This window comes from Episyrphus balteatus, chromosome 3 (genome assembly GCF_945859705.1).
Source record: "Episyrphus balteatus chromosome 3, idEpiBalt1.1, whole genome shotgun sequence".
In the NCBI taxonomy this organism is placed as follows: Eukaryota; Metazoa; Arthropoda; class Insecta; order Diptera; family Syrphidae; genus Episyrphus; species Episyrphus balteatus.
The window spans coordinates 30,352,678-30,378,756 of record NC_079136.1 but is presented as its reverse complement, the minus strand read 5'-3'; the positions used below and the strand labels follow the sequence as shown (position 1 = coordinate 30,378,756).

Here is a 26,079-nt window from a genome sequence, read left to right as displayed (position 1 = left end):
AATACTTTTTCCGACTGTTGTAACTAGCTGTCTTTAAATGATGTTCAACTTGCTTCTCATTAAATAAGGAATTTTTTTTACCAGTCAATGCACCTATACTCCTAGCGGAGTTTAATAAGATATTAAATATTCAGTTTATTAGGTGGCCACAATACAATGTCAACATACTATAAAGGGTCTCCGGTAAAGAATGGTTTTTCAAAAGGAGACGGTTTAAGAATATGAGTGCTTTTATAAAAATCAAAATAATATCGTTTTTCATATACAAAGATACAGAGTTTATTTTAAAGAAAAGGAAATTTCGACCTTAATTTCTTGCTTGTACCTATTCAAATTATGTCTGTCTAAAATGAAATGATTTTTGCATTGTATTCTATAGTTTTGTTTATTTCGTTTTAATTTACATTTTTTAAAACTTATTTTAATAGACAGTTTTAAAGATTCAAGCTGGTTTAATTAGGAAAAAACTGTATTTTACTGACTTCGATTCGAATTTATGAAGCGCACTTTAAAATATCTTTGCATAGCATTAAATTGTCCCATTTTTGAATGTGTTGGTTTATTATGGTTGCCTTCAATTTTTGTAAGGTTTAATGTTTTTTTAATCTACGAAGTTGACAATCATCATCAAAATGCTGTACACTGACTTAGTAATCTGAAAGAAAATAGAAACCACTTATTATTTTTTAAGAGGAAGTATTGATCCATATTAAATTTGTTCGGAGATAAAGGTGCTATACCTTTGCAAAAAAAAAAAAAAAACAAAAACACTCATTGTTGCTTTTTTACTTGCTCTATAGGGCAAGTATTGGTTTCGTGTCGAACAAAAAATTTGAGGTTTTAATCAAAACCAACATTACGATGATGGAGAATTCCAAAAAAGTGGGTCTCGCAAATCCGTCCGTGCGTCTGTGCGTCTGTACGTCCATCTGTACACATTTCCACAGCCTTAACGCGTGGATGGATTTTCTTCAAATTTGGTACAGATGATTTTTATGGAATTCTGAAAGTTGTTTTTTTTTGTTTTTTTATATCTCGTTTAGAACGTATACCTCCCATACAAAAAAAATACGATATTGCTAATTTCTCGAAAACGGCTCAAACGATTTTGATTAAACTTTGTATACGTAATATTTAAAGCAATGGCAATAAAATTGCATTTTTATTTTTTCTCAAAAAAGTCAAATACAAAAAAAAAATTTTTTTTATATGAAAAAAATTTAGTCTAAATGTCGGCTCTTCCCCAACCTCAACAAAATTTCTTTACAATTTATTTTAGAGGCAGCTCGTAAAATCTACAAGAAAACTAACATAAAAGTGCTTTGAACTGCAAGAGCAAGTACGTGCGACCCCAGTCGTGCATTTTATTTTATTTAGGTAGGTATATTGTTTAAGAATGAACTTGTTAATCCTTAATTATTCAATTTACAACCCAGGGTTAACTTTATGAGTAAGGTGATTTATCAACTCCGATCTAACTCTGAGTGCAAAAAAAAAAAAACACACAATTTATATTTAAATCTGTGCGGTAGGTATAAACATTAACTTTAAAGTTGAGTTTACCTGTAGAGCTGAATTTACTGATAGTGGCATAACACCGCCAACTGTAAGCAAATCTGGATCCTGTGATTTCATTAACATTATCAAAATGCTTTTTTGTTGCGATACTGCCAGGTTATACCAGTGAATTCCATAGATTTCATCACAGAACTCGTCATTCTTGAAAAAAAAAACAAAAACAGTTTTATGAGTGGTTAAAAGTTTTTGTTTTTATACAGTTTCAACAATATAAACCTTATTTTATTTAGTAGTACATGGTATACATAACCAATAACATAATTACCAAACTTACAGTTATTTCGACCAAAGTACCCATTCCGCAATAAAGATATAATGTACCGAATTCTAGAAACATATAGGAATATGATCCTGGCCAGTCTCCCGTCATTAATATGAAAAGAGTTAGAACAATCGACAATGAGGATGTTGCTACTTCAGTAAAAATGACCCAAAAGAAAATCGAGTTGCTTGTGTTTGCGTACCTGCAATAATAGATGTGTATGAAAAAAGATTAGAACCTTGTTTTCCAGCGGTTTGTTGTTTATTGTTTGTTGTTTGTTGTTTGTTGTTTGTTGTTTGTTGTTTGTTGTTTGTTGTTTTTTGTTTGATGTTTGTTGTTTGATGTTTGTTGTTAGTTGTTTGTTTTTTGTTAGGGTTGATGTAATAAAAGAAAACAATTTTCGACTGATTAAATATTAAATAAAATACTTAATTACCGAGAATATTTTTGATGCCATTCTATAACATCACTTAACATCATTCCTGTTTCTGTATCATTTCTTTGATCAAGTTTATCAGCGATTGCATTGAGTTCTTCAATTTTTATTTTAAGAAGATCCGAAAAAAGTGTTACATGCATGTTGTTTATAATAAAAAGTAAATCTCCAGCATAATTGCCAAAACCGCCAAAAGCTAAGATAACTGCTTGCATGCTTATCGTGGTAAAATATCCAAAATTAGTTTCCAAATCCAATAAGGGGAAATAGAATTGCATTAACAGATAACGTCGGCCATTAAATAAGTACATAATCAATGGTGCAACGAAAAGCCAACCAAAAATAATAATGTATAGTATACCCATAAATATTAGCAGAAATTTTATTTTCTCCAAACATTTATTTAAAACTTTTACGCAACTTTCATTTTTGCCTTCAAAATCTTCATAGATTTTACACAATTCAATATTTGTATCACATAATATTTTGGAATAGAATATGCCTCCAACTAGTTTGGCAACTCCCTTAAATTAAAAAAAAGAAACATAATCTTAGTTTATGTAAGCAAAAATTTATTAAAACCATAAAGACTTGGCCACACCGGAGGGTATGCGGTAGCGGTACGGGTAGAGGTAACGGTACTTTTATGAAAAAAAAAAAATTCCAAGCCTTTAAAGGCTTGACCACACCGAAGGGTATGCAGTAGCGGTACGGGTAATGAAAAAATTCCACACTGAAACATCAACGTTCAGATGTGGAATTTTTTTAATACAAATACCCGTACCGCTACCGCATACCTTCCGGTGTGATCAAGCCTTAAAGGCTTTAGGTGATATAAATATCTCTTTAAATAAGTTTACCCATACCTGAAGAACACTACCAACCATACAAAATGATTCTAAAAGTATTCCCCAGCTTTCAGAAAATTTCAACTGAACAGTATAGATCGTAAATACAAAATACACAACAATACACATCATTACGAGAACTGTCATTATATTGATACGAAAATTAGGATCTGTAACATCTGCACCACAAGCTGTAGCGCAGAGACGAGCCGTTCTCATCATGCTTAAGTATTTTCCAGAAGGTTGAACCATTTTCAAAAAATTCAATTTTTTTTTAAATTATGACAAACAGTATGAAGACCGACAACGTATTGAAAGAAAAGGCAAATATTTTTAACTTCTCATGAAAACAATTTATTAAAAATAAAAAATACTTAGGTAAATGAATAAAATTGATAATTTGACAGGATAATTGCATTTAATTGACTTCTTTCAATAAATCACTGATGTTGTCCTACTTGCAAAAATTTTACTGTATATAGCCAATAGCTGGCGAACATACGTGTAAGTTTTGGCACAACACAAAATAGCTTACGTGTACCTACTATCTTTCAAATTCGTAATATCCGTGTTTTATGAGAACGTAAGTGGCACAAACCGTTTGCGAGCCAACTTCTTTGTGGGTTCTAATTGCAATAGCTTGTTTGGTGTGATAGAAACTAGCCGTTTTTTTGTGAGAACTAAGCACGGAAGCGATTCAATGAATGGGTGTGTTCCATAGTGTCAAATTCTTCGAATCTGTGTTAGATTTTTACTGACTGAACTGGACTGGAAAAAACGTTTCTGCTGTCATTATTACTTAATTCTTTGCTGACAACTCGATTGGCTTAAAAATCTGCTTGCCCCAGTTGAGAAGTGTAAATCTGACTTAAAATCTGGAATCCGATTCCGAAGTAGGTACTCATCAGTACTAAAATATTAATCACCCCTATTACGTAACGTAATAGGGGTGATTGATATTACGTAAGTCGTTTGTACTAAAACGACACAAACGCAATTTTCGTGTTAATGGGGACCCAAGTAACAATTTTACTTTCATAAGGTCCATTTTCTTCGATTCGGCAAGCTATAGTTTGTATAAGTTTAGTTTAAGGCTTACTTACGCAAACCATCCATTTTGGAAAAAAAGGAGGTCTCCTTAAGGCTATCTGGAAGTGTTTAGAAGAAGCCTTGTAAATAGAAGTTAAAGAAGACCTTTATAAGACCTGTTTGAACCATTCTTAAGAAGCCTTCTATTTTCAAGTGACAGAAGGCTTTCATAAGACCTGTTCCAAGAGGTTTTTGTAAGTATGCAATGTTTTCATCTCTCAAGTATGCAATGTTTTTAACCAATAAGTATGCAAAGCTTTTATCCTGCAGATATGCAATGTTTGTAACACTTTAGAAAAAAACATTGCATTTTTATGTGAGGTTTCAAACTATGCTGAGATAATGATTACACTTTCGTGATTTCGTCGAATAATTAAGTACATATTAATAAAAAATCTATTATTTTTTTTAAGAAATCTTCCAGTAATCATTATCAGCAAAGTTTCCCGGAAGTTGATAAGCTTAATCAGTTTATTACCTAGGGACCTTCAAATATTTTATTTCGGGCATATTGTTTGAGTATAAATTAGATTTTTTAATTTGAGCATAATTCACAAAAAAGTTCAAAGATCTGAAAAATTTTTTACTATTAATGAAAGGCTCAAATGTTGGGTTGCAAAAACTAGGTAGGTAACTCCTGTTTAGTTTTTTATAAACTGGAGTTTATGCACAGTAATTGAAATAGAATAAATTACGACTCGATTATTAAAGTGAATAGCTTATTCCCAACCGTAAGTATTTCATAGAGTTTCGTCATACCTACCAAAAAAATATTTTAACTTACATATATTCGGAAAAAAAACAATTCTGCTCATAATTTTAAGCAATTTGGGTCATTATAGATAGTTATATTGAATGAGGAATAAAACATTCCTTTTTATCGGAACATTTTCGACGTACATTATGTCCTTTTATAACTTTCTCACTCATCATATTAACTTGACCATTAATGCTCCAGTTTTGGTGACAACACTAAACAAATTGATTACCCAACTCTTCTAAGGTTTATTTCATTCGATCATTATTTTACGACCAAGATATTAACAATCGTTAAAAAGGTATTTACGATGAATAGAAAAACATTAGAGCTATCACTCGTAAATTTAATCAAATAAGATAAACTCCACAAGTCTTCAACAGATCATATCGGAACGTTTTTAGCGCAGTGAGGTATAATTCATATAGATAGCACGCAACAACCAAAATTGTGCCACCCCAAATTTTCCGCAGACAGCCAAATGGTTATTTTGATAGCTAAAATATAAACCTGGATACTACCACGGCTGTGCTGTCTTTATTACAATTTTATTATCGTTCTTGTCGTTTTTTACTACGAGTTCCTCCTATAATAAAGTACACCACCATTGCCATTGCCATCCCCTTAAAACAGCACACTCTCTCATAGATTCTGGAAGAGAAAGTTTGCAGTTGCACCCTTTGAACAAGGGCGGATTTATAAGAAATTAAGAAATAAAAAATACACTTGTTTGTTGGTAGGTAAGTTTCGTGTCATAACCCATCACTTCATCATCAATAATTGTAGGTACTGACTTTTTAGACTTCTATTACAGTTAGTTATCAAACAAATGTATGTATTCTTTTATCACTTTTAAACTTAGAAATCGGTTAGGTTTAGGAACGGTAGAGACTAAAATGTTCGTCAAGTTTCGGGTCGATTTGGTCAACTATAAAAAAAAACCTTCCAATACAGGTAATTTTATTTTTAAACCCAAACATCCTCAAGAAAATTATACTGAAAACAACAAAATTTTGAGCTAATTTTTTTTAATAAGATGTTCCTAAAACCAGAAAAAATCTTAATCTCATTCTGATAGAAAAATCTCAAATCCGCTCCTGTTAGATCCAACAACATTTCTTTCATACTCAACCGAGCATCTTATAAATAGCTTCATTGATTCAGAAGCATAACTCAAGATGTTGCCAAGTACACTTCATGTTTCAGTCTTTTCGTTCTATTTACCAAAAAAGAGAACCGGTGCCAAAAATATACATACCTACCTACTTTATTTTCAAGGGAATGAGAAGTTCAATAAATTTTAAGAAAAGGTGTAGCGTAGCGTCTATAGTTTATACTAGGAAGGTATACGAGATAAGTCAATTTTGAATGCAAATAATGCTGATACATAATTGATTGATGCGGTTTAAAATTTATTGCTTTTCAAATTTATTGATGTTTGTTGAAACATAAACAAGAACGCATGTCAGAGTTAACGTGACTATATTGAATATTAAAACAATTTCACAAAAATGCGTAGGTATAGGTATTATTATGTATTGCATTCAATGAATTCAATAATCGGCTATATCACGAATTATATTCGCATCGACGATTCCCGAAAAAAACAATCACGGAATACGTTCGTAGCGGAAAATTTCATACACATCGTCACAACGATCGGATTCTGTATTTGTTTGTTTTTTCGGGAATTGTTGAAAATTTACGATGTGAATGGAATTCATGATAAGGCCGAATACTTAAATTAGTATTGACTTTCCCGAGTAAACAAGTACCTTTACTACGTACCTTTTTCTTGTATCATGAGGTATTTATTTACCTATAAAACTTAATTTCAAATATTTAATACGTTTGAAATCCGAAACAGAATTCTAGAAGGCCAATCAAATAATCTAATTTTTTTTTAATTTCGGAATTTAAGGACCAAATTCTCAAAAATACTTCATTAAATTTACTTGATTTTAAACATTTTAAAAATGTATATTTTATTTTAAATATTTATTGTACGTTGAAACTTGTGAGAAAATTGATCCTACCACTTTCGTTAGATTTTTCTCAATTTTTTGATATCATTTAATTTACTGAATTTGAACAAAAATATTTAGCACACAATAATAGTAACTTCAGTTATTTAATTAAAAAAGAAACTTAGAAAAACAGCGGCATAGAATATGTTTAAGTATCTATATTTTATTTACCGAAGTTTAAAAAATCATCAAAATCGAAGCAGTTTGGTTCTAATTAAAGCGATCTCTTAAAGAATTTTTAATGAAATGAAGTCTGAAAAGCGATTCTCGTTTTGATTATAGCCTTACAACAACAAATCTATCGTTTTTTACTACACCACCGGTGCGGCATTGTGAACTTATTATGAACTTGTTTTAAGACGATAGCAAAATTGTGAACGAAAAAGATCGAACAAAAAGATCGATAGACAAACGATACTCGCAATTAGGGCCATTGTCAATTTTATAATCATAATCACCTTACGCGGAGCAAAAGCATTTATTCCAATGATCAACAATCAACTGTCACCTCAGTTCGCAGAAGTAAGGCTTTCTATCTAAAAATTTCCAATAGGGCTTTGCTTACTCTAAGGGCCAGGTTGCACAAACGTGCTTTTGTCCTGGTTCAGGAATGGATTTGTCTATTTTATATGAACCCAGGGGCCCTATTTTGTAAAACGATTATCGTTGAAACTACTTCGTTATCAAACACGATTACGTATTATAATAATCGTTTTATTTCAAAGATACCTGTTAATCTTTACGACTGTCATTTCCCTATCGTTTGTTTGTTAATCTATCACGAATACTATTTGTATTTTTGCTACAATCCCTACAAAACAATCAATCCGTTCATAAAGGAAAATTTCTTAGATCTGCCATTGTGAAAGAATTTCATGATTGTTTTTTGGGATTCATGGCAATTCAACGATACGAATGAAAGTGGTGCGTTTTATTACGATCAAATTGCTCAAGTGGTCTCAATTTACTTTCGATCGAAATTCAAAACATGGGCGTAGCCTTTTCCTAGAATGCTTTTAAAAATTATTTTTCTCAATGATCTTCATTCTATAAAATACCATAGCGTGGTCATTTCAGATGAAAGCTAATTGTTTCGCATAAACGCTTTTGGGAATAAAGATGAATGTAAAAATATCATGCTTTCTGGGGTCCTATTTTGTAAAACGATAATCGTTGAAACTACTTCGTTCTCGTTGAAATGCGACTACGTATTACAATAATCGTTTTACTTCAACGATACTCGTTAATCTTTACGACTGCCATTTACCTATCGTTTGACTATCGTTTTCGTTTAGCTGTCATAATATGATTGCGCATGCTGGTAGAATGGAAGTGAGCCTCAAAAAAATATTTTTTTCGGTTTAGTTTGCCCAAACGACTTTATCGTTTTACATAATCGCTCTTTGTCGTAACTATCGCTTACTTCAGTATCGTTGACTTGCCGCTCGTTTCGTATTACGTAATAGACCCCTTGGGAATTTGATCTAAAGCAAGTCCATCCCAAGTTAGCTGAAAATTCAATAATCTTCTTCCATACAAAAAACAAATTTAATTTCTTGTGTTTGAATTCACATGTTCAAGTTGTTATTTTTTATTTATGATTCAAATTCAATTTCTTCTATATAATAGTTGACAAAAGTTTATTTTTTTTCTCTTAAACAATAATTGTACAAAAAAAGAAATGTGTACGCCTCATTCCATTGAATCTCCGCGCAATAAGCCTCGGTTTTTGTTTTTTTTGTTTACTTTCTTAATAAAACTCCGTCCTTTTATTGATTGCATTTTAAAAGTTAAGGGAATAAATTATCATCATGAGCAGGTGGGGGAGAGAGTAGTTAGGCGATGATAGCGATATATAATTACTTATCTCCGATAGACACAATTCTTATAGTAGATACAAAATAGAAAAAAAAAATCATCAAGTTTTGGCATTTCTTTTTGCCAATGTAGAGAAAAACGAATGAAGAAAATCATTATTAATATTCATTCGTTAACAGCCGAATTTTTTTTAACGCAATTATTTTAGTTTTCTTAAATAAATAAAATATTTAACAAAAATAATTTTTTTTTCTTTTTCCTTTTGCGTTTTACATTGGCAAATATTAGAATTGCCTTTTTTTCACTTTCATTGGTTGTTGTTTGTTTTTTTTTTTTTACCAAAAAGACTCGGAATGTCTTCTTCTTTTACAAAAAAAATGTATTTCTTAAATTTATATTCTTTAAAAAAAATATTTTTTATATGATAATTTCTGTGTCATTTTTTCTTAGTGGTTGTTGTTGGTAGGACTCGGAAACACAAACTTATTTTTCTAGATTGATATTAATCTAATAAAACTAAAGTTAATTTAAATAAAATTAATCCAAAATTCATTATACTTTAACAGGTATCTCTAATCGAATCGCGTATGTCTACCATTGTTACCACCACCACCACCTCCATTTTCTCCTCGGCTGAAACCGTTTTCTCGGTTACCGCCTCCGAATCCACCATTTCCGCCGCCATAACCGCCACCTCCACGGCCACCGCCACCACCGCCGAATTTGCTGCCTCCGCCGAGTGTACCTTTTCTGAAGGTACCACTGTTTCCACCGAATCGGGATCCACCACCGCCGCCATAACGACGATTGTTGTCAAAGCCTCCGCGGTTGTTGCGCATCAACTGTTCAAGTGCGGGTGAGATTTCCTATAAAAACAAACAAAATTAATAATGATTAGAACGAAGTAATAACAATCTTGAGGTTGGGGAGTAGTAATTTTAAGATTTTTCTGTGATGGAGATAATTTTTATTAGACTACCAACCTGATTAGCTTCTCGGAGAACGTCCACAAGAGCCTTAGATTGGCGGGCGTTGTTCTTTGTAAAGAATGCATATGATGTACCCTTGGTTTCTGATCGACCTGTCCTGCCGATACGATGAATGTAATCTTCTGATGATTGTGGGTAGTCAAAGTTTATCACGTACTTAATACCGTCCACATCTATTTATTGACACATACAAATAAAATTCACATATTAGTTTTAGCTGTCATTTGGGGTAGGCCAACTACCGTGGTGGATAAAAAACTATAAACTAAATGTTATAATGAGCACTTCTTTTCTTGATTTGATTTATTTTTTTTTTTTGATTTTTTTGTGGCAATATATAAGTGTGAGAGCTTAATAACTATTTATTTTTTTGTACATAATATATATATATATAAATTTAAAACGTGATTAGCAGCTAAGTAGTAGATTAACTTAAAGAGCAAGAAAAAAAAATTGAATTCACATTACTTTACCTTGAACACTTAAAAGAAGAAGAGTTGTGTTTGAAGAAGCAGAGAGGAGGAGCAGAACAAGCAGCAGGCATTTCCTTTTTTAATACAACATCTATGCATATCCGTCGCCCACCCATTATGTGTCCTTTGTTTTAATTATATATTTTTATCTCAATTTGCTGTGTGCATTTTTGTTAATTTATTTAATTTTTTGTTTCCCTTAAATAAAAGCAACAAAAAACGGGGACCTTATTTTTTTATTACACAGCGAATATGACAATCAAATAATTGCTCTTAAGGACCACACACTTCCATATTGTATTGAATGTTGTGCGCAACCCTTAATCCACAATCTCGTGAGGTCCATCATTTTATAATAATTTATCTTTTTTAATGAACACACATTTTTAAGACAATCCAACTCCAACGAATTACAGAGGCGGACTGTTTCAGCTTGTATATTTTTTGTAATAAAACTTTATGCCAAAGAACACATTTTGGTTTGATAGAGATGCATTTATTGTGGATTTTGCCTGCAGCAGCAGTTGTTTGATATGTTTTTTATTTAGAATTTTTTAGGAGAGAGTAGTTTCCCTAAAACACAACTCAAGCAAAAAATGAATCGTTTCAAGCGTCATGTATTGTGTGTTGTGAGGCGAGACACGTGTGGCATATTTTTAGACTTGCGCGGTAACGTTTCCATGCAATGCCTGCGGCAACAATTGTGTTGTTTTTTTTTTATTTGGTTGCCATATGTACAACAACGTCAATAATCTGTTGCGCCACTTAAGTACTTTTTTTCATTTTTGTTTTATACTTTTACATTAACTAGCGCCAAAAGTATACACGATCCGCTTTTGTTTTGCTTATTTTTCTTTTCTTTTTCTAAACTTATATATGTTCAATATTTGCCCTTTATTTATTTATACACGATATTTTAAAACCCAACCAGAGGCCTTACTCTTGTGATGATAGGGATAGTTAAGTAGCTCGTCCGTTACTGTATAGAACACAAATCCGTTTGTAATATTGTGTGAGGTATACTGCTTATCGGCTTGTCCTAAGTTTGAGCGCCATCGCACATTTTTTGTAGTCTCTGTCAAGTTTTTTTTTAATTTTTTTTTTTGAAGAGATACACACATGGCGCAAACTATGGAGCAGTTTGATGTTAAATATACCTCCTCGTGTATGCTATGTACGTATTTTTTTATATCTTTAACTCTTGTTGTGTGCTTCCATATTAAACTTGGGGCACACCATTCTACTACACAACACCATGGCTGAGTTTCGAAAAAAAATATAAAATTTTAATTACGTCGAAACATTGCCATGCGTCGTTGAGAGCCTTTTTTTTTCAATTTCAATCAAGTACACATACAAAATTACATCCTTCATTGTGTCATGTTATCCCCACCATACCATCATAATCGGCCTCTGTAAAATAAAAAATTGGAAGAAAAAAGAAAAACAGGAAAATTGATTTCCAAAACTCATTAAAATTGAATTTTTTTTTTATAAATAAGTTTTTTTTTGTTTGGTTTTTTTGAGGGGGGAATTGGGAGTTTTACGTATATGTACATACATTTTTTTTGTCTCTTTTAAAATGGCTCTCAAGTTAAATTTTGATACAAACGAAAAGAGTTGCATTGCAGGGGTTGATATGCTTAGGGTATAGTTAGTTCTTCAAAACACAATAATTTAACCTTTCAAAAAGGTTAAATGTAATTCATAATTTTTCTTTACAAATGGAAATTAGTTGCCTTATCATTTTTTTATTTTATTTTCTTAAAGGCTTGTTGACCGAAATATAGTTTTTTTTTTGCTTAAAAACAAGAACAGAGGATTGTGTCAAACAAAACTGAACCCAAAAATTCTTTGAAAAGAATATTTCAGGGGGTTAAAAATCTTTCAATTTATGAAGTTAGCTACAAAAATAACTTAAATCGACAATCAAAACGATTCCCGTCATTGTCTAAAAATAAAGAGGAATCCAAAACCAACAACGTTCAAAGCTAATTTGACTAATTAAAGGTCATTGTTAAAAGGAAACCTAAACATAAGCGTAAACTACAGTCACATACCTAAGATTTTATGTAGAACTAATGTCTTTTTCCTTTACTCTATAAAAGAATATACTACGGATTTAGCCATTTTTATGGAATGCTGGAACGCAAATTAGAGCAAATTAACTGTGTCATTTTTCTATATGAAAAAAAAAACTTTGTCAAAACTAAATAACAAAAAACGTTAAAACAAACACCAAAGTGTGCTAGTATGTGTAGATCTGACTAAAAACCTTTAGTTAATCCGTTGTACTCGGTAGTACTAAAATTACCAAAAGTAAAAAATGTTTTACCCTTTTGTAGCTTGAAGGAGAATACAAAACACAAACAGTGCAAAAATTAATACTAAAATGGTACTCTCAGTAGAGTAAAGGAAAACGACATTAAATTCAAAGTTTGGTTTGACCAAGCGGCTCTTAATCAAATACATAAATCGAAAAAATCAGGTTAACCGAATAAAAGAACATGGTGGAGTTAGTTAATAGTTTTGCCATACTAATAAATAAAAAGGTTAATAGTCGATTAGTAAAATTTCTCTGCCAAATTAAAACGAAAACTAGTTTCCACTACAAAAAAAAAAAAAAAAACATTAAAATTCACTCTGAAAGTGTGTATAACAGTACCAATATAGTCAAAAGAAACAAAAACAAGAAAAAAGAATATAAATCTGTTTGAATTGTGACGTCTTTAAAACTATGTATTACCTTTCTACCTACATAACAGATACATAACACGTGTTTGGCAGAAATGGCGTCGCAATTTAATTTCTCCTTCTGCTAAAAAAAAGTCAATGGATACACAAATACATAATACCAGTCTTAGATAGGTATACATACAAAAATACATATATTCAAACCCGGAATTTGTTTCCAAGAAAAAAATAAATTAAATAAATAAAAGCTAATCTAAACAAAACCAGACGACGACACGACAGATAAACGTGTACGAAAGACAAAAAAAAAAAAACGAAAAAATTATGAATAAGAATCTGCGCAATAGATTAGAACGAAAACGAGTATCTACGTACTTTATGTATATCAGATTGGCGCTACTATATAAATTTATCACCTCTACGAGTAAAAAAAATTAAAATCGATATCATCAAATCCACTCCCTACAATGCAACATCAATTATTTAATATTTTTAAATTAATTTTGAATATTCCTTGAAAGAAATCCAAAAGTACTCTACAAAAATACTGCTTAAAAATTGATTTTATTTTAGATAACCGGGTGTATGTCCAAAAAACCTTTCATCTTTTTTTTTTTTTTAATTTTGCCCACGCAATTTGTAAAAACACTTAAATAAATATAAAAATAGATAAAAACAACGGAGTATAAACACTTACCCAAACCACGAGCAGCTACATCTGTGGCAACCAAAATATTTGATTTGCCAGAACGGAATTCACGCAAAACAAAATCACGCTCCGATTGTGACTTGTCACCATGAATGGCTCCGCAACGGACACCGAAACTACGAATGAAACGCACCAAATGGTCGACACGTTTCTTTGTTTCAACGAAAATAATAATTTTGCCGGGATTTTCGCTTGTGTCGTAGATATCGGAAAGTAGTGTTTTTAATCTACAAATAAGAAAAAAAGAGAAAAAGAGGAAACCAAGAGTTAGTAAAGGGCTAAAGTCTCTAGGCGATGATTTTGCAATTAAAAAAAAAATCAATTAAGCCAGTTTAAGTTCCTAGATCAAAATCTCAGAATAGAGATCTAGGAATCTTGAATTGGCTATGATTACTTTTACAGAATAAGACAAAAAATATACTTACTTTTCTTCCTTGTCGTGCTCATCACAAACCTCAACGACTTGTTTGATATTATGATTGGCAGATAATTCCAACGAACCAATATTAATTTGTACATAACTGCCAAGGAAATCCTCAGCCAACTGTTTAACCTCACGTGGCCATGTCGCACTCCACATCAAAGTGTGTCTGTCTGGGCGAATTTGTGTGAGAATCTTACGAATCTGAGGCTCGAAACCCATATCCAACATACGATCAGCCTCATCTAGCACCAAATATGTGCATCTTTGTAAGTTGGTTGTTCCCGAAGCAAGGAAATCAATCAATCGCCCAGGAGTAGCAATGACAATTTCACAGCCACGCTGCAAGTCTCTAGCTTGACCACCTTTTGGTGCTCCACCAAAGACACATGTATTACGGACATACGATGACGAACCAAATTCTGTGGCAACTTGTTGAATTTGTTGTGCCAATTCACGAGTTGGTGCCAAAACAAGAGCAATTGGCCCATCACCACGTTGCAATGGCTTCTGATTATTGATATGGACAATAGCTGGGAGAATATAACCCAGAGTTTTGCCGGAACCTGTCTTGGCAATACCAACAAGATTGTCACCACTCATGGCGATTGGCCAACCTTGAGCTTGAATTGCTGTTGGAGCCTTGTAACCCTGACGTTTAATCTCCTTGGCAACATAATCGGGCAAATTGACTTCGGAGAAGTCTTCAATTGGATTTGGGGCACTGCCACGAATTGTGATTTCGTGTTGGTCACGATAACGTTGGACATCTTGTGGATTACGATTGGCTACTTTGGGATGCTCTTGGTAAAAGTTCTTCTTAAATGGTTCCAGATTGGACCAATCAACGTCATAGAGCTCCATATCGCCACCATTGTTGCGATTGCCACCACCCATTCCACCACCTCCTCCTCCTCCACCACCACGACGGTCAGAGCGCTTGTCTATGCGTCCATTGCGAACTCCACCACCACCGGATGCGCCACCGCGGCTTCCACGGTCATCGCGACCACCACGTCCACCATTGCCACGGCCGCCGTTGAAGTTTCTATCATGAGGAGACCTGCATTTTTTTTTTGTTGGATTAATTTCGTTTTTTTAGCAAAATAGTCAATTTTATATTCAGAAATAAAAAATGTGTTAATGTCTATTGTGACTTGGGAAATAGCTTTCCACGCCATCTACCACTTGTAGCGACAACCCGAAAATGATATAGATTTTTTTTCGATTTGCAGTTCAATGTAGTTTCCATAAGAAAAAAACAAAAAAGACCTCGAAAGACATTTATTTTACGAATTAATTTTATATGAACGAGTATCAATTTTATGATTGTAAAATGATAATAATATGTGTTTATATCTGAATCAGGTTTAAAATATATCAAAAAGAATAATAATTCCTATTTAATTTGTCTCCAAAAAGAGAAGCAAATCGCAGGAAAACAACAACAAATACTACAAAAAATATAGAAACTATTTTGGTTTAATTTTCTTTCAAGATTGTTGAAAATAAAAAAAAATGCTTACCTACTATTATTTGTGAAAAAGTGAAACAAATAAAAGAATAATTTAATAATTTTTATATTTTTTATAGTATTTTTTGTTGTTTTCAGGCGATTCGCTTGCACTTTTTAAATACAAATTACACAGGTATTATTATACTTTTTGATATATTTTAAACCTGATTTAGATATAAACACATATTATTATCATTTTGCAATCATAAAATTGATACTCGTACATATAAAATTAATTCGTAAAATAAATGTTTTTCGAGGTCTTTTTTATTTTTTTCTTATGGAAATTACATTGAGCGGCAAATCCGAAAATAATCTATATAACTTTCGGGGTTCCGTCGCTATCCACTAGGTGCCGTGATGCCAAGTGTCAATACACAGAAGTACATTAGGGTATTTTCATAAACGTCTGCCTAACTTAGGCCTGCTTTAGACGTGTTCATAAAAATAGAATTGCTGTTCAATTCAGCCAAAATTGTATGACTGCAGAATTCACGAAGAAGTTTATTTAGGTCTTGATTCTATGTTTTTATTGTTACTAAATGTAAATATCTACATATTGTAAAAAAAAAAATTAAGCAAACATATTAATTAGGGTGGTGCAAAAAATATTTCTTTTTTCATTTTTCGAAAAATTTAGATTTTAATGATACAGAAAATTTCTAAATCGTATTTTTTGATACAATGAGTTTAAATTGATTTTTTTTTCGTATTAGGGTGGCTCTAAGAAATGTTAACTTCTACAGTGGCTTGTGTAATTCCAAAAAAAATCAACGTTGATATTATTTTGACCAAATTATCGAAGAAAAAAAAATTCATTAGCGTGGTTCAAAAATTTTTTTTGTATTAATCAAAAAAAAATTTATTTTCACTGCAGAGAAAGTTTGTAAAACATAGTGTATAAAATATAATTTAAAATTGGGTAGGTATTTTCGCATTAGGGGGCTCTTAAAAATGGAATATTTTACAATTACGCTTAGAATTCAACCAAAATTGATTTAATTAATTTGATAGGAATTTAATATTACTATAGCAAAAATCGCACTTAAAAAACTTTCTGTGCACGAAAACACAAAAAAAAAATTTCTTGGACACCCTAATTAAAAATATCATTTGTTTCAAATGTGAACCACTCGTCGTTTTTATTATTTCGTTCAGAAGAAGCCACCCTAATGTACATAATGTTTTCGGGAACTGAAAAGAAAATATTTTTTTTCTTATTAAACAAAACTCATTCTGTGGTCATTTTTTATAATTATTTTTTTTTCTGGCGTTTATGAACACTCAGTGACTGCTGAAAATTGTACTAACGCAGGCTTTCAAACATTCTGCAGAATTGGTGTATTCATTATTGCAGCAAAGCAGAAAGACGATTATACTAACGTCGATTTACGACGTTTATGAAAACACCCTGTCTATACACAGAATTATACATATACTTTCACTACGCAAATGTGTTCAAGTATACATACAAACAAATACATAAATAAGCATTGGTATAGACACAAATGTGTGTATAATTACGACGTAGAAATTAAAAAATCAAGTTTTGTCGCGTTATCTTCGAGTGATTCCGTGGCTCACAGAATGTCTCAAGGTTTGCGAAAACGTGTGCTGATGACTCAGAGAACACATTTTTTCATTTTTAAATGAAATGAAATGAGAAAAAAGCGAACAGTCGGCATAATTACATTTCTACACCATGTGCAAAAAAAAGAAAACAAAATGGCGGCGGACATGACGCTTGGGACTTTTCCACTGAATACATTTTTTTTCTTTCTTTTACATGAAAAAAATATATAAAAAATTTCTTTTGATATACTTACATATTTTCAAATTCTTCTTCTTCTTGGTCAATATATAAAGATGAATTTTTTAATAATTTTGCTGATGTCTGGAAACTGCAGCTATGACTTAATTTAATAGGACTGGTGACTGGGAGCAATGTGCTGTGAAAATAATGGCGTATTATATTTGTAGATGATGAAATAACACGAGTTTTTGATGCACTTATACGGCACGAGTTAGCAAAGGAATTTATTAATACTTTCAACATATTTTTTGATCACTGTTTATAATACTTTAGAAGTTTAAATAAAAATTATTGATTTTTTTGTTTAAAATTTAAATAATTAGTTGGGAGAAAAAAAATTATAATTTAACTCGGCCGATCAAGAGAAGAAAAACTAAAAGAAACTTACCTAACCTCGTCCAAAAGTGGAATAAAACATGACGCAAGTGCGGGATTGGTCGATGGCTCTGTTTGTATATCGAAATCGATTTTATGTGAGGGATAGATGGGTGATTGTAGTAGATTTGTAGAAAGTAAGATGACAAATGTAGATGCTTAGTTATGGGGCTTAGGTTTTGAAATTAATTAAGGCGAGATTGCATTTTTTTGGAAATAAAATTAAACAGAGCCTAGTTTATATCTTTTGTTTTGAGTACAAAAATTAGATAAATGAGAATGAGATTGCAATAAATTTAAATACGAGTTTTAATTTTTAGCTGAAGTACAAAATACCGTCATACGTTAAGAACTTTTTTCAACGAGTGACACAAAAGTACAAAAGTGAACATTTTCAAACTGAAGCCCAGTACGGAGATCGCGCTAAACTAAATTTTATCTCTACAATTTTTATCTCTACACGCGTTCGCTAAAAGCCAAGATAAATTTAAATTTAAAAATAACGGCTGAATCACAGTTTCATTTACTTATACCAGCTTACATTCAATATTACATTACATATTTTTTTTACCTGCAGAATACCTTTTTTACGCTTTCATTTTGTTTTATTCCTCTTCTTTTATATATTCCAAGGTTTTTTTTGCCTCTTATTCCTTGCAGCAACAACAACAACCACAAAAAAAGTCAAAATTTATCTGTGAAAAAATGCGCTGAGCATTATTTCGCGAGCTTAATTGAGTGGAGACTTTTTGCAAAAGTAGTAGATGAGAATTCGAATTTAGCGCGTGAAGCCTGGTACGTTGCTCGCGCTAAATTTTAGCTGAAGCCTGGTACGCTGCTCGCGCTAAATTTTAGCTCCCATACAAATTATCGAAAAATTTTAGCCGAGCTAAAATGGATCCCATACAAATTATCGATAACTTGTATGAGAGTTTTACCACAGCTAAAATTTAGCGCGAGCAGCGTACCAGGCTTGAGATAAAATTCCCATACAAGTTATCGATAACTTGTATGGGATCCATTTTATCTCGGCTAAAAATTTTCGATAATTTGTATGGGAGCTAAAATTTAGCGCGAGCAGCATACCAGGCTTGAACTGCGTACTACCTGGCTAAAATCCTCGCTAAAATTTATCTTTGGGAGAAATTTGTATGAAAGATAAATTTTAGCGCGATCTGCGTACTAGGCTTGATGTCGTAATGTTTTCCCGAAATGTAAAAATTCCAAAAATGATGCAGAAAAGTTAGTTTTTGGTTTCAAAACAAAATTTTGTAGTTTTTTCCAGAAACAAATATCACTAGAAAGAAACAAAAAATTTTTACTTTTGTAAATTTCCCACTCTTTAAGTAATTGCCTCAGAGGATATAATATATGGAGTGCTTGTTCCTATATCTAATACACTGTAACACCATATGCATGGATAGGGGTCGCTGCCTTCTTTTTTCAATGAGAGTCCAGTTCCGCAGCTGTAAATAAACACGCTTGTTGATGACAGCCATCAAATGAAAATAAAATGGAGGCATGCACTCATCGAAAAACTTAGAGAAACTAGAGCCCTCTACAAAAGCTTCACGGAACTAAAGAACAAGCACTCCATATATTATATCCTCTAAGGTAATTGCAGTTAAGATTTAATAGCTTATTTCTAGACTTTTTTTTTTTAATCTACGTACCTACCAGAATTAAAACCTGGTTACACCAGAGAAAGAAAAAATGTTTAATATTTTTTTTTGTAAAAAGTGGCCAATGTAGTTAACGCTTAAAGCCTGGTACGCTGCTCGCGCTAAATTTTAGCTGAGATAAAATTCTCATACAAGTTATCGATAATTTGTATGGGATCCATTTTAGCTCAGATAAAATTTTTCGATAATTTGTATGGGAGCTAAAATTTAGCGCGAGCAGCGTACCAGGCTTAAGTCCTTAACTACATTAGCCTGGTACGCTGTTCGCGCTAAATTTTAGCCGAGATAAAATTCCCATACAAGTTATCGATATTTTGTATGGGATCTATTTTAGCTCAGATAAAATTTTTCGATAATTTCTATGGGAGCTAAAATTTAGCGCGAGCAGCGTACCAGGCTATTGGCTCAAAAAGTGAAAAAGTACAAAATTGAAAATTTTCGAACACATTTTTGTATGGTTTTTCGGGATAGAAAATTAAAATAAATGATTCAGAAAGCTTATTTTTTCGTCCAAAAATCAATTTGTAAACTCTTTTTTACAAAAAATTCCGCTAGCGAGAAAAAAAAAAATTATTTCACTTCACCAAAAAGTGGTGAATGTAGTTAAGCCTTAATGCTGCCTTTAAGGGCTACTTGTACAAATACTAACGTGGCGTAGCCTTGATTAAAATTTTTAATTAAACGATGTGGTTCAACTTTTGTTCAACCATAAATTTTGTTATTTAAAATATATGAAAATTGAAACAAAAATAAAATTCATCTTCAGATTGATTGTAGAAAAATGAAATAGGTAAACGACTAGTACTACTTACAGAATCCTAATGTTCTATATCTATCACTATCTATCTACAGATTATATTTCCAAAGGAATACGTTATCATTGTGAAAAAGAAGAAACTCATATATTTATATGGAATTCGTCATCATTTATGCATTTTAAAGATCAGTGATGCAGGGCCCTTAAGGTTTCCTCTTGTTATGACCCTAAATACCAATTAATCTACTACAATTTTCAATTGATTATCGATTTTCGATAATTTCCTCTGTCGCAACTGGCGGGAAAATATGAATTTGGAACAAACTACTACGTGCTCAAATAGAAATTGAAACAAATTACTACGTTTACATTGCAAGATCGAAAGATCGAGTTTTAAGGGGGTTCACACAATGATCTTTTAAAGGCCTGACCACACCGGAAGGGTATGTGGTACGGGTAAATTGTATGAATTCTGGAATTTTGTTCATGCAATTACCCGGAGTGGAGAAGTAGAATAACTTGAGTCATTTTTTTCACTCGGCTTTTAGTACCTTCTTTATTTTGCATTTTGTGTTGTTTCACAGTAAAAAAGGGTAAATATTTACCCCTCTTACGTAAGTCACTTGTTAATACTAAAACGACTTGCTCTTGGAACGGCAATTTGTGTTACAGCTGGTACGCAGATCGAGATAAATTTTAGATCCCATACAAATTATCGAAAAAATCTAGCCGAGCTTAAATTTATCTGAGCATCTTATCGATAATAACACCGGCACACAAAAAAAAAAGTGTCATGAACCAGAAACCAGACCCATCTTTCTATATGTTTTTGGGCACGCTGAATCCGAATTTGAAGTCCGTTTGGCCCCATCACCCTCCAGTTTTGAGCTGTGAGTGCATTTTGTTTGAATTTTTATGACTTTTTTGGAGTTTTTTGCATTTTTCTCAAAACTGAAGGGTGACCGGGCAAAACGGACTTGAAAATCCGTTTTGCCCGGTCACCCTCCAGTTTTGAGAAAAGTGTAAAAAAGACCCCAAAAACTACCTCTTTTTGAGTTTTTTGCATATTACTCAAAACTGGAGGGTGACAGGGCCAAACGGACTTGAAATTCGGATTCAGCGGTCCCAAAAACATATAGAAAGATAGGTCTGGTTTCTGGTTCATGACACTTTTTTTTTTTTGTGTGCCGGTGTAATTAGTATGGGATATAAGATTTAGCCCAGATTTGCATACCAGACTTAAATTAGTAATTTAACCTCGCAATTCTCTTCGCCCTTCTTCCCAATGACACGATAATTGCGTTTGTGTAGTTTTATTACAAACTGTAACTCGTTTGTATATAGGGGAGATTGCTTACTAACCGAGATGTTTTAGTAGTTATCTACTGAGTACTCCGGATTTGCTCCAGATTTTAAGTCAGATTTATATGGCTTGCAGATTTTTAAGCCAATAGAGTTGTCAGCAAAGAATCAAGTAATGACAGCAGCCGTGCTATCCAGTCCTGTTCAGTCAGTAAAAATCTTACACAGATTCAAAGAATTTGAAACTATGGAACACTCCATTCTTTGGATCGTTTCTGTGGACAAAAGTCGATTTTTGTCGTGCGGCGAAGCTTTTCGGCGTAGGTCGATTCGTGTGAACGTAAGCCGCAGGCGACTAAAGTGACATTCCCCATAGAATACCTAGTCGACCTTAGCCGTGCGACAAATTGTGTGGATAAAATCAACTCGTGAAAAGTTGTCGTTAGTTCTCACGAACACGACTAGTTTCTATCACACCAAACAAGCTATTGAAAATTAGAACCTACAAGCAAGTTGGTTCGCAAGTGGTTTATGCCACTAACGTTTTCATAAAATACAAAAACATATTACGAATTTCAAAGATAGGTACTAAGTATGTACATGTATGCTACTTGTGTTGTGCCAAAACTTACACGTATGGTCGCCAGCTATAGGCTATATATAGTGAAATTTTTGCAAGTAGAACCACATCAGTGATTTATTGTATAAGAAGTCAATTAAATTCAATTATCCTGTCATATTATCAATTTTATTCATTTACCTAAGTATTTTTTTTAATAAATTGTTATCATGGGAAGTTAAAAATATAAGCTTTTTCTTTCAATACGTTGTCGGTCTTCAAACTGCCTGTCATAATTTTTATAAAATTGAATTTTTTGAAAATGGTTCAACCTTCTGGAAAATACTTAAGCATGATGAGAACGGCTCGTCTCTGTGCTACAGCTTGTGGTGCAGATGTTACAGATCCTAATTTTCGTATCAATATTTTGACAGTTTTCGTTATGATCTGTATTGTTGTGTATTTTGTATTTACGATCTATACTGTGCAGTTGAAATTTTCTGAAAGCTGGGGAATACTTTTAGAATCATTTTGTATGGTCGGTAGCATTCTTCAGGTCGGTAAACTTATTTAAAGAGATATTTAGATCACCTAAAGCCTTTAAGGCTTGGCCACACCGGAAGTATGCGGTAGCGGTACGGGTAGCGGTAACGATATTTGTATTAAAAAAATTCCACATCTGAACATTTATGTGTCAGTTTGGAATTTGGTTTATACAAGTACCCGTACCGCTACCGCATACCCTTCCGGTGTGGTCAAGCCTTAAGGCTTGGCCACACCGGAGGGTACGCGGTAGAGGTACAGGTAACTGTACGGGTATTTGTATGGAAAAAATTCCAAACTGACACATCAACGTTCGGGTGTGGAATTTTTTTAATACAAATATCGTTGCCGCTACCCTCCGGTGTGGCTAAGCCTTTAAGGCTTGGCCACACCGGAGGGTACGCGGTAGCGGTACGGGTAGCGGCAACGATATTTGTATAAAAAAAATTCCACACCCGAACGTTGATGTGTCAGTTTGGAATTTTTTCCATACGAATACCCGTACCGTTACCTGTACCTCTACCGCGTACCCTCCGGTGTGGCCAAGCCTTTAAAGGCTAGACCACACGCGGTAGCGGTACGGGTAAAGCCTGGTACGCTGCTCGCGCTAAATTTTAGCTCCCATACAAATTATCGAAAATTTTTAGCCGAGATAAAATGGATCCCATACAAGTTATCGATAACTTGTATGGAAATTTTATCTCGGCTAAAATTTAGCGCGAGCAGCGTACCAGGCTTAATTGTATGAAAAATATTCCACACCTAAACTTTGTTGTTCCAGATTGGAATTTTTTTCAGGGTACATGCGGTAGCGGCACGGGTAATAATTATTGTATGAAAAAAAATAAACGTTCAGATGTGGATTTTTTTCATACAAATACCCGTACCGCTACCGCATGTACCCTCCGGTGTGGCCAAGCCTTTATGGTTTAAATAAATTATTTGTTGCATAAATTAAGATATGTCTCTTTTTTTTAATTTAAGGGAGTTGCCAAACTAATTGGAGGCATATTCTATTCAAAAATATTATGTAATACAAATATTGAATTGTGTAAAATCTATGAAGACTTTGAAGGCAAAAATGAAAGTTGTGTTGAAGTTTTAAATAAATGTTTGGAGAAAATAAAATTTCTGCTAATATTTATGGGTATACTATACATTATTATTTTTGGTTGGCTTTTCGTTGCACCATTGATTATGTACTTATTTAATGGCCGACGTTATCTGTTAATGCAATTCTATTTCCCCTTATTGGATTTGGAAACTAATTTTGGATATTTTACCACGATAAGCATGCAAGCAGTTATCTTAGCTTTTGGCGGTTTTGGCAATTACGCTGGAGACTTACTTTTTATTATAAACAACATGCATGTAACACTTTTTTCGGATCTTCTTAAAATTAAAGTTGAAGAACTCAATGCAATTGCTGATAAACTTGATCAAAGAAATGATGCAGAAACAGGAATGATGTTAAATGATGTTATAGAATGGCATCAAAAGTATTCTCAGTAAGTACAACAAACAACAAATAACAAATAACAAATAACAAATAACAAATAACAAATAACAAATAACAAATAACAAATAACAAATAACAAATAACAAATAACAAATAACAAATAACAAATAACAAATAACAAATAACAAATAACAAATAACAAATAACAAATAACAAATAACAAATAACAAATAACAAATAACAAATAACAAATAACAAATAACAAATAACAAATAACAAATAACAAATAACAAATAACAAATAACAAACAACAAATAACAAATAACAAATAACAAACAACAAACCGTTGGAAAGCAAGGTTCTAATCTTTTTTCATACATATTAATTGGTAGGTACGCAAAGACAAGCAACTCCACCTGCTTTTGGGTCATTTTTACTGAAGTAGCAACTTCCTCATTGTCGATTGTTCTAACTCTTTTCATATTGATGACGGGAGACTGGCCAGGATCATATTCCTATATGTTTCTAGAATTTGGTACACTATATCTTTATTGCGGGATGGGCACTTTGGTCGAAATAACTGTAAGTTTGTTAATGATGTTATTGGTTATGTGTATAGGCACTAGGTACTGTATACAAAAACTTGTAACTCAAACTATTGTATTCTCGTTTGTGTTTCATTGTTTTTTTTTTAGAATGACGAGTTCTGTGATGAAATCTATGGAATTCACTGGTATAACCTGGCAGTATCGCAACAAAAAAGCATTTTAATAATGTTAATGAAATCACAAGATCCAGATTTGCTTACAGTTGGCGGTGTTATGCCACTATCAGTAAATTCAGCTCTACAGGTAAAGTCAAAGTTTATACCGCTCGAATTTAAATATAAATTGTGTTCTTGTTTTAGTACTCAGAGTTTGATCGGAGTTAATAAATCACCTTACTCATAAAATTAACTCTGGGTTCTAAATTGAATAAATATAAGTTATAAGTTTATTTTTAAACAATATAAATTCAAAAAAAATTCCCAACAAATTTAATATCAATACCTACTTCTTCTTAAAAAATAGTATTTGGTTTCTATTTTCTTTCAGATTACTAAGTCAGTGTACAGCATTTTGATGATGATTGTCAACTTCGTCGATTAAAAAAACATTAAACCCTTCAAAAATTGAAGGCAACCATAATAAACCAAAATATTCAAAAATGAAACAATTTAAGGCTATGCAAAGACATTTTAAAGTGTGCTTCATAAATTCGATTCGAAGCCAGTAAAATGCACTTATTCTTATTAAACCAGCTTGAATCTTTAAAACTGTCTATTAAAATAAGTTGTAATGTAAATTTAGATGAAATAAACAAAACTGTAGAATACAATACAAAAATCATTATTTCGTTAAATTTCTTGACAAAGTTTTCCATTTGAATAGGTACAAGCAAGAAATTATGGGCGAAATTTCCTTTTCTTTAAATAAACTCTGTATCTAGCTAGGATGAAAAACGATATTATTTTGATTTTCATAAAAGCACTCATATTCTTAAACCGTCTCCTTTTGAAAAACCATTCTTTACCGGAGACCCTTTATAGTATGTTGACATTGTATTATTGCCACCTATGTTTTAAGGCAAAGATTAAAATTTTAATTATAAAAATATTACCACTTTCAACAAACTGAATATTAAATATCTTATTAAACGAAAATAAAATTTTCTAATAGATTTGGCATTGAAATCCAAAGTCAAAAATATACATAGATGTCAAGCTTTTGAGATAAAAAGGCATTTAAAGGACTTGACGTTGAAGATTTTTTCTGGCTTGCAACGAATGCAAATGAATGCAAAGAATGTTGGTGCCTTGCATGGGTTCTTGAATGATTGCAATCTTTGAATGCAACCAGTGTTATGTTTAGTTAAGCTTGCTTAAATATTTAATTTGTCGATTAGCAACCTAAGCGATGGTTGTGTCAAAAAA

The 26,079-nt window shown here is 32.4% G+C and overlaps 3 protein-coding genes across 6 annotated transcripts; 1 reads left to right on the top strand and 2 right to left on the bottom strand.

The window, feature by feature from the left end:
- Positions 1 to 453: 453 nt before the first annotated feature.
- LOC129914902 (odorant receptor 67d-like) lies at positions 454 to 3,385 on the bottom strand (the record flags this gene model as incomplete). The annotated part of the gene is made up of 5 exons (XM_055994350.1): positions 454 to 655; positions 1,564 to 1,719; positions 1,853 to 2,042; positions 2,277 to 2,800; positions 3,143 to 3,385. Coding segments are annotated over 5 exons (1,167 nt in total), but the record flags the coding sequence as incomplete, so codon positions are not given.
- A 5,159-nt stretch (positions 3,386 to 8,544) lies between these two features.
- Positions 8,545 to 17,938, bottom strand: LOC129913566 (ATP-dependent RNA helicase p62). Of its 4 annotated transcripts, none has more exons than XM_055992312.1 (6): positions 17,819 to 17,938; positions 17,444 to 17,566; positions 14,106 to 15,164; positions 13,669 to 13,907; positions 9,799 to 9,977; positions 8,545 to 9,681 (listed from the first exon to the last, which is right to left on the bottom strand). In XM_055992312.1, coding segments are annotated over exons 2-6 (1,773 nt in total). In that variant the 5' UTR covers positions 17,446 to 17,566; positions 17,819 to 17,938; the 3' UTR covers positions 8,545 to 9,387. The 4 variants fall into 4 exon arrangements, 3 of the variants coding, with proteins under 3 accessions (XP_055848287.1, XP_055848286.1, XP_055848285.1); XM_055992311.1 differs by lacking the exon at positions 17,819 to 17,938 and having other exon boundaries at positions 8,545 to 9,322; positions 9,374 to 9,681; positions 17,444 to 17,766; XM_055992310.1 differs by lacking the exon at positions 17,819 to 17,938 and having other exon boundaries at positions 17,444 to 17,766.
- A 4,202-nt stretch (positions 17,939 to 22,140) lies between these two features.
- On the top strand, positions 22,141 to 25,461 carry LOC129914901 (odorant receptor 67d-like). The gene is made up of 6 exons (XM_055994349.1): positions 22,141 to 22,180; positions 22,357 to 22,661; positions 23,633 to 24,156; positions 24,500 to 24,689; positions 24,803 to 24,958; positions 25,202 to 25,461. Exons 1-6 carry the CDS (start codon positions 22,141 to 22,143, stop codon positions 25,253 to 25,255), a joined length of 1,269 nt encoding a protein of 422 aa, XP_055850324.1. The 3' UTR covers positions 25,256 to 25,461.
- The last annotated feature ends 618 nt before the right edge of the window (positions 25,462 to 26,079 follow it).